The sequence below is a fragment of the Plecotus auritus genome (assembly GCF_963455305.1).
Source record: "Plecotus auritus genome assembly, chromosome: 4".
NCBI classification, from domain to species: domain Eukaryota; kingdom Metazoa; phylum Chordata; class Mammalia; order Chiroptera; family Vespertilionidae; genus Plecotus; species Plecotus auritus.
In genome coordinates this window covers 111,004,914-111,014,653 of record NC_137775.1, presented here as the reverse complement: position 1 = coordinate 111,014,653, position 9,740 = coordinate 111,004,914, and the positions used below count along the sequence as shown (strand labels likewise).

General features: G+C 40.9%; 1 protein-coding gene across 1 annotated transcript; it reads right to left on the bottom strand.

The window, feature by feature from the left end:
- Nucleotides 1–2,605: 2,605 nt before the first annotated feature.
- Nucleotides 2,606–6,791, bottom strand: LOC308246779 (GTPase IMAP family member 4-like; the record flags this gene model as incomplete). The annotated part of the gene is given in 3 exon segments (XM_080665145.1): nt 2,606–2,887; nt 2,891–3,543; nt 6,746–6,791. Coding segments are annotated over 3 exon segments (981 nt in total).
- Between the last annotated feature and the right edge of the window lie 2,949 nt (nt 6,792–9,740).

Below are 9,740 nucleotides of genomic sequence, written 5' to 3'. Positions count from 1 at the left end.
AATGTTATACTAGGTGCAGAAAAACAAAACTTGACAAACAGCAAAAAGACTCTGATCATGGTGACTCAAAAAAATTAGAAATAATCCAGAATACTTTTTAACAAGGACATATAGGATCTGACTGCCTCCCATTTACCTGCCCTTTTTTTTTTTTTTGAATAATAATTCAACCTTAAGTGCCATCTAAGGTTATGATCTTGCCCCATCCCCAGTTGTCCACTCTGTTCAGCAAGACATTCTTGACACTGACACATCCTGGGAATAAGCCTTCCTAGCACCGTGGGACTCCATTATCCAACCAAAAGGTTGGTCATCGATGTATCCTTTGGATTGATTTATGACCAGAAGGGGGATGTGTGGATAAAAGGGGCCACATGCTAACCTGACAAACTCAGGGAAGGCCTGCATGGCAGTCTTGCAAACTCAGAGACCTAAAGGAACCACAAAAAATGGTCTGAAATTAAACTTTCACTAAAAGCAGTTATGGTGGGTAGTTATGTCGTAGGCTGGTACCTTCACTGACAAGGTCAAACTTTACCTTAACTGAGCCTATCTATCTTTTTGTGTCTATGACAACATATCCTTGAAATATCTGGGTAACTTGTAACTTTCCTTTTTCCGGACCCCTTGGAGTCCTTCATTGTTATTGTTATCATGTTAATTGTTGACTGTTGACTATCCTGCACCCACCTAAGTATGTGTCTATCATTTTACTTTTTATCCAATCCCAGGGGTTTCCCTTCTTTGCTTTCTCTGGCCTCTCTAATCCATCACCAATGGATTTCATGTAACCCATTTATGTCCCCTCCTTTGATTGCAATGTATAAAAGTAGATGAAAGTCTGCCATTCTCTGGAACACTATTCCAATCCATTGAGATACTGCTTCCTGGCAATTGTTGACAGTTTGGCTCAAATAAACTCACAAAAATTCTTTACAGGTTTCCATGTTTTTACATTAACAAAGCTTTCAGGAGAAATGAGAGAGATCTTAGGGGTAGATCAAGCTGACCTCCAACATCATCTTGTAGTTTTACCAAAAAGTGAAATTCATCTCTGCATACTTATAAGAAATACTAGAGGCCCGGTGCACAAAATTCATGCATGGGGGTGGGGATGGTGTCCCTCAGCCCAGCCTGCACCCTCTCCAATCTGGGACCCCTCAAGGGATGTCTGACGGCTTGTTTAGGCCTAATCCCAGGAGGATGGGGGCTAAACAGGCAGTCAGACATGCCTCTCACAATCAAGGACTGCTGGTTCCCAATTGCTTGCCTGCCTGCCTTCCTGATTGCCCCTAACTGCTTCTGCCTGCCATCCTGATCACCCCCTAATTACTCCCCTGCCAGCCTGATTGATGTCTAACTGCTCCCCTGCCAGCCTGATTGCCCTAACTGCCCTCCCCTGCAGGACTGGTCACCCCTAAGTGCCTTCCCTGATGGCCTGGTCCCCCCCAACTGCCCTTCCCTGAGGGCCTGTCGCCCCCAACTTCCCTCCTCTGCCAGCCTGGTCACCCCTAACTGCCCTCCCCTGCAGGCTTGATCACCCCCAACTGCCCTCCCTTGCAGGCCTAGTCCCTTTCAACTGCCCTCCCCTGCTGGTCATCTTGTGGTGGCCATCTTGTGTCCACATGGGGGCAGCCATCTTTGACCACATGGGGGGAGCCATCTTGTGTGTTGGAGTGATGGTCAATTTGCATATTTCTCTTTTATTAGATAGGATTAGTGGTATTTCCCAAAATAAAAGAAATTCCACTTTTGCACAAATATGAGAGAATAGAAAAGTTTTATTATAGTAACAATAAGCAAACAATTGAAATGGGAAGGGGAAGCAGTATGGGGCTGACGCACCTAGCAGTAAGTAATCAAGGTGTGGGGTGATGGAGGTGTGGTGGCAACAGTTAATTTCACAAGAAAAGGAGAGAACTAGTTATTCAGAAAAGTGGTTATCTTGAGGTTGCTCAAAGACTTTACAGAAACATCTGAATATACTGAACATTGTTCTCTTAGCTGTTGAATCTCTAACTTTTACTCTTTCTGGCATTTCACTTAGTTCAGTTATGAGAAAACTGTTTTTCAGACAACTCTTCTTTCTTGAGTGGGCACATGATAAGGAACTATTTCAGTCCTTCCAAAAGAATGTAATTCAACAAATTTATGTTCATTTAGAAAGAATTCTATAAGCATCTCCAGCTATCAATTACCTAATGCAAGTTATTGATTTCTTTAACAACATGGGTAAAAAGATCATTGTCATCCCAAAGGCAAAAATGTGAAGTAGAAGCCACAGTTGGAGATTATGTGCCAATCTAGAAAGAATCTAGAGAATCATTGTCTTTTTGTCTCCTGCATTCCCTTTCTCTGTCTCCAAGAAAGAGTACAGAAGATAGGGAGCATTCATACTTTCTACTTTGGAGTTTTACAAATAGAGAATGTGTCTCATCCGTGTTAAATAAATCAAACAAATATCTACCAATAGCCAATAAGAGACTTTACTAAACATCTCTGCCCTGAGAACTTGAGAAACAGAAACAGAGAACTCTGACTTTGGGAAATGAGTTATATGGGAAGGAACACTTGAAAATATGCAGGAAACAGGTTTTCAAAAAGCTTAATCATCATCAAATAGAAATGAGGAAAAAGAGAAAGCGATCTCCCATACACTCAAGATTATGTAAAGTATACTAGTATCTTGCTGACTCTCAACTTCATCTCTGGCTTCTTGCAGCCTTTTTAGATAGCAAATCTCCCTTTTTGCCAATTCCCTCTCCATTTCTGCCTTTCTCTTCTCTTGCTCCAGTTTATCCTCCAGCTTTCTGATTTTCTCTTCATATTCCTCCCTTAACTGCCTTTTATCTCTCTCCAGCTCAGCTCTGTATTGTTCTTGTTTCACTTAAATCTGTTCCTGAATCTCCACCTCGGCCCTTTGGTACATCTTATTAGTGTAGCATCCTCCCTTGCTCTGCTTTACCATAAGCTGGACCAGGTCCAGCAGCTGTGCCCTCTGAGCCTCCTGCTCAGCCCCTGTTGCCTTATTGTTGAAATCACTGTGACGATCCTTGAACTGCTCCATCAGATTTTGAATACCTTCTGGTGCTTCCTTTAAGTAATCATAGAACTCCATGCCATCCAAGTCGTCTTTCCCGGTCAATAAGAGAATCGTGTATCTCCTAGCTTTGGGTCCAAACATTGATAGAATCTTCTCCATGGCCTTTTGTTCTTCATTTGTGTACCGGCCCAGCGGGACCACCAGGAGCACAGCGTGAGGCCCGAGGGAGGTCAGGAGGATGCATTTAGCAATCTCCCTTTGCGTGTCAGCATCCTGTACCTCAGTGTCAAAAATGCCAGGTGTGTCCACGACGACAATTTCTCTCCCATTCCATGTGCTGCTCCCTTTCTCAGAGACCTTGGTGAAGGATTTTGCTGCAATGCTGGAATTAAACACTCTCTTTCCAAGGATGCTGTTCCCAGTGGCACTATTTCCTGATCCAGTCTTACCCACTAAGACAAGTTGTAGTTGTGAATCTCTGGGGTCTTGGTTTCCAAGCCCTGGGACATCAGGAAACAAAACCACAGCATTAGGATTGACTTCCAACCTTTCCCTATGCAAAGGCCCTGTCCACTGGTTTTTTTCTATTGCACACCAGTGTCCTGTCAGTGAGCCCCCTCTGCACTCACAGGAAGTCTGTGGAACCCCTGGGCCTCACCTGCCTCCTGAAGAACTTGGGGAATGCCAGCAACTTCTTAGGAGTCGCTTCAGCTGCTCTCTCTGACCTTTGGAAGCTAAGTGCCCATGGAAGAAGGTGCACAATGGTTCAAGAGAGAACTCTGAGCCACTGCTGGTAGCTGTTCCTCATAAGCTAATGTAGGAAGTAACACAAAATCTAACTTTGGGACATCACAGTGGAATATCCCCTTCCCCCAATTTATATCCAAAATGGAACTTTTATTCTTTCCATTAAGAAGCCAAGTAGGTGGGTGAGTCATGCCATCCCACCCTGAAAGGGAGTAAAGGGCACATGGCAGAAAGGCGAAGTGTTCCTTCATATTTCAAGAATGCAGCCATCTCCTCAGGGATTCTGAACCACAGGATAACAAAATGCCTTACTTTTAATTTATTACCTAAATGTAGAAATCTAATCAAGTTTTCCTATCTTAAGTTATACAGAAGACTTCTATCCAGAAAGTAGTGACAGTTCTCTGGAGTTACTCTAAAATCCCTTGATACATAAATAATAGTAATAACAACTCATATAGAGTAGCATTAGTGGAGTTACACTGTTTTAGTTTCACTTGGTTAGACATATCTACTTCCTAAGACTCCTGGAAGTTAATAATAGAACAGCATAACCTATAATCTGAATGATATTTTAAAGATCACTGTGTCTTAATTTAAACACCAAATCATCAATATAGCTCTTTCCAGTCAGTAATTCTCTGCTTATCTCTTTGATGTTTCTACAGAGGTGAAGTCTTCAGGATTTTTTGAGCACAGACCAGGACCATAGAAGTCAAGTGACAAGCACATCTGAGGGCCTGTTTCTCCCTGAAAGAAGACCCTGTTAGCACAGCCCTTGAATAAGACTGGCTCTTGCAGGATGAAACTTGTATTAAAGTGACCTGTCTCTGCTTTGAGTTGATGCATACATCACCACACTGACAATATTGCTGACATGATTATAAACTCCATTTTATTTTTCAGAGATATCATCACCATTCACCCAGTTCCTCAGACAAAGCTGGGAATCTCCCTGGATTCCTCTCTCTCCCTTACCTTACAGATCTGACCCATCGGCAAGTTCCCAAATCTGACTGCTTCTCTCCATTTTGAAGACCATCATACTAGCCTAAACTACCATTACCATCCATAACTCAGCAGTCCCCTAAGTGGTCTCTTTAGTTCTGTTGTACCCTCTTTTTCTATTCTGTACATTGAAATGATTTTTAAAAATTTTCAATCAAACAGAATAGAAATTTTGCAGAACCCCCCACTCTGGCATCCAAAAAATCGGTAGTTATTTTCTATCTCCCACACACTTTATAGTAAAGTTGTTGCTAATCCAAGAAAGGCAGAGTATCCCACATTTGATCACCAGAATTATGAGATGGGAAAAGTAAATTTCTAGAAGCTGAGAGCAGTGGCTACAAGATGGCTAAGATGAAGAGAAAATGTGGGTGGGATTTCAGATTATTATTTAGTTAGCACCACAGTGGAAGACTCCATCCAACCTAAGGATATCCTGAGGGCATTAGTTGGTCATCCAGAGAGAAGTAGGAAAATCATGGGAGGTAAAAAGAAAAGTCACCAAAGGCCAGCTCCAACACTGCAACCATTTGCCAATGCTGAAAGCATATGGCAGTCTGTGTGACAGACCGCAGAAATGGCCATGAATTAATCCCAGGTCTGTACACATGCCTCTTTAGCATGTAGATCTACAGCTCCTCCCACAAGGTGCTGAGTCTGTTTCTCCACTCGTTGCATCTGGGTGGGCCCTGTGACTTGCTCTGGACAATAGGGCAGTAGAAGCATGATGCTACTACACTCCAAAAGTGCTGATGCCCTGGGGCTTGATGTCTCTTGGTCTTCAGAACCCTGCAACTGATGAAGGACACAAGACCAAGTCATCCCTATCACCCTAGCCTGCCCATGAGCCTTCTAACCACCAGACATGGCCATGGGACTATCCATTCAAAAGTATCCAGTTGCTGGATCTTGAGAGTATTACCGGTATGCTAAGCGAAATAAGTCAGGTGAACAAAGAACAAGAACTATACGATTTCACTTATATATGGGATATAAAATAGAAAGCAACAAGGGAACAAACAATACAAATAAACAAACAAACTCATAGGCAGAGGCAGCAATATGACAGTTACCAGAGGGAGTGAGGGGTGGGAAGCGGTTGAAGCAGTAAAGGAGGTGAAATGTATTGTGATGGAAGGAGACAATGCAACACAGAGATGATATGTTATAGAATTGTACACATGAAACTTATATAATGTTATTAATCAATGTCACCCAATTAATTTAATCTGGAAATAAAGATTATACAGTTGTGACCTGAACCACCAGCTTAGCACCACTGCATGAGCAAGTTTGGCTGAGAGGAGCCCAGTTGGCCCAGACCCAAAAACTTCCCATCTGTCTACCAAATTGATTGCCAAAGAAATGATGGAGATTTTAGGGTACTAAGTTGTGTTGTGGTGTGGTACCAAACCAGCAAAAGTTCAACTGATATAGTTGATTTCTATAGATATGGAAGTAAAAGGAGGGTTGTGTGAGAAACTGAGTGAGCCAGTCTGTTGAATTTGTTGGTTTCTACTTCCAAATGGATTCTACATCCAAAACATGCCTCCAGGAGCAAGGAAATTAGGACCTGAATGAATCAATTCTTCTCACATTCCTCCTTCCCAGTCTTCTCTCAGGCTGAAGAGAGTGGCAGAGAAACAACCAGAGACTACAACTGGCCCTTCTGGTGTGTCCACGTTGTTGGAAGTAGGAAATAAGAAACCTCATTAGCCTGGGATCAGTCAGGATACTTTAACCTCTCTTTCTCTTAGAGGTTATGCTGTGTCATGAAGAGACAGTGCAGAGGTTCATGAGAAAAGTTGAGTCAATTAAGAGAAAATAAGAAATGGGGTTGGAAATATTTTGTTCTTGCTCAGATGAGGACTGGCAGAGAAGACAGGACAACCCACTGCCAGGTTCCCTCTGTCCCATCTGGCCTTGGGAACACAAGCGCCGTCTCACCATGGCCAGTCCTGGGTTCACTGAAGTTGAAAGGAGTAATGTCCATTGTAGTTTAAATTTCTGTAGATAAGAAACATAACTCATTTTAGGGAAATGGATAGTAACTGAAAACATAAACCTCATGCAGCCAACAGTTTTTTATTTTTATTTTCCATAAACTTGCTACTTGATTTCACCATCCCTATTTCCCAACACTTCTCACCTCCCCGTTGTCAGTTTCATTTTCACTTGTTGCTTCTTCTCTACAGGAACATATTTCAAGTGCTTCCTCAGTTCTGGTTCTAGGCGCCCTTCCCCATCCATTCAGTAAATTATTGCTTTGAATGCCATTTGTATGTCCTTATAGCCTAGACCCTCCTCAGAATTTTGAACTTTTATATCCCATTCAACTTCCCCATTGGGCAAGTTCATGGACATCTCAAACAGAACTTGACAAAAATGAAGCCCTTGCCCGTCTCCCAACCCCAAACTCCAGACCATGTAAATGATTCTGCCCCCATTTTGGTAGATGGTAGCACCATTCAGCCAGTGGCTGCTGTAGAATCTTGGGGTTAGCTGCATCTCTTCTTTCCTCACTTGCTCATCAGTCTACCACAAAATCCTATAGATTCTACCTCCAAAACATGCAAAATTATCCATTCTCCACACCTTCATGATAAGCCAAGCCACTTTTATTTGTTTGCCATGCTTACAGATTCCTAACCAATCATTTCATCTTCAATCCCTTTTCTCCTCTATAATCAAGTGCTTTTAAAAAACTAAATTTTATTTTTTATTTCCTCCATGTCTTTCCCCCAGCACCACTACCAAAAAAAAAATAATAATAATAATTAAAAATAAATAAATAAATAAAATACAGTTGTGCTGAGGTCCACTTGCTATTTGCTCTGATCACATTCCCAGGGGTTCCAAAAGAACTCATACTACAGTAGGAAGCTGTTTGTCTGTTTTTTACTATGCCCCTTTAGGTTCTGAGCTTGTGATGATGATAGAATCATCTGTGTCTTGCATTTCTCTTATTACCTGGGACAAGCACAGTACTGGACAGAGAGTGGTTCTCAATAAATATTTGTTAAGCCAATAAATCAATAAAAAATCTTTCTGATATTCTGTCCAGCATACATCTGTGAAAGAGATTATCCTCTCCTTACTCAATGCTGAGAGTCATAAAAACATGCTATTACATTTTAAATACCTTTTCTCTTTGCTGCTTAAAAACAACTGGCAATGGGGGAAATGTTAAAGGGAGTGATTTAAGAAGAACAAGAAATTGAGGGAAAAGAACATAGGCATAAAGAAAAATGGCAGGAAATAAGTACTTATCAATAATGACCTTATATGTAAATAGAATACATACTCCAACAGAAGACACAGATTATCTGTATGGATAAGAAAACATGAGCCATATATATGGCTGTTTACGAGATACCCACTTCAGAACAAATGAATCACAAGACAGAAAGTGAAAGGACAGGAAAAATTTTTCCATTCAAATGGAAACAGAAAAGGCAAGGGTAGCAATATTTATATCTGACCAAATAGATTTCAAAGAAAAGGATACAGCAAGAGACAAAGAAGGCCACCACATAACACTAATGGGATCAATACAACAGTAGGATATAACCCTGGTAAATATGTATGCACCCAAAGAAGGAGCATCTAAATATATTTTTTAAATGTTAAGAGAGAGATTGACAGCAGTATAGTCACATTAGGGGATTTTAACACCCCACTGACATCACTGGATAGATCATTCAGAGAATCAACAAGGTAAAAGCCACCCTAAAGGAAACACTAGATCAGATTAATTTAATTGACATTTACAAAACATTTCATCCCAAAGTTACAGACACATACTCCTCTCAAGTGCACATGGATCATTCTCAAAGACAGACCACATGTTAGGACACAAAATAAGTCTCCACAAGTTCAAGAGGATTGAAATCATATCAAGTATCTTCTCAGATCACAATGGCATGAAACTAGAATCAATTACAATAAAAACATTGAAACCCATGGAGTCTAAGCAATGAATGGGTTACCAAATAAATCAAAAAGAAAGAAAAAACTTCCTGGAAACTGTAACGAAAATGAACAAACAACAACCCAAAATCTATGGGACATCGCAAAAACAGTTTTGAGTGGGAAGTTCATAGCATTCCAGTCCTATCTCAAAAAACAAGAAAAGGTTCTAATAAAATATTAACATTACAAGTAAAATAATAGAAAAAAATCAAGAAAATCCCGTAGTAAATAGAAGGACGGAATTAATAAAGATCAGAGCAGAAATAAATGTCACAAAATTAAAAAAAAAAAGTACAAAACATCAATGAAACCAAGAGCTGGCTCTTGAAATGATAAACAAGAATGATGAACCTTTTGACAGACTCATCAAGAAACCAAGAGAGAGAACCCAAATAAGACAAGAGAGAAATGAAAGAGGTGAAGTAACAACCTACACCACAGAAATACAAATGTGAACAACTATATGTCAATAAGCTGAACAACCTGGATGAAATGGGAAAATTCCTAGAAAAATACAATCTTCCAAAACTGAATCAGGAAGAATCAGAAAACCTGAATAGGCCAATAACAACTGATGAAATTGAAGAAGTATTTTTAAAAACTCCCAACTAACAAAAGCTCTGCTCCTGATGGCTTCACATGGGAGTTTTACCAAACATTCAAAGAAGAACTAATACCTATCCTTCTCAAATAATTCCAAAAAATCCAAGAGGAAGAAACACTTCTAACCGTTTTGTATGAGGCCAGTATTACTCTCATTACCAAAACAGATAAAGGCACTACAAATAAATAGAATTATAGGCCAATATCTATGATGAACATAGATGCTAAAATCCCAAACTGCCCTCCCCTGCAGTCCTGGTTCACCCCAATGCCCTCCTCTGTAGGCCTAGTCCCCCCTAACTGCCCTCCCCTCAGGCCAGGGTCCCCCCCAACTGCCCTCCCCTGCAGGCCTGGCCCCCCCACCCCC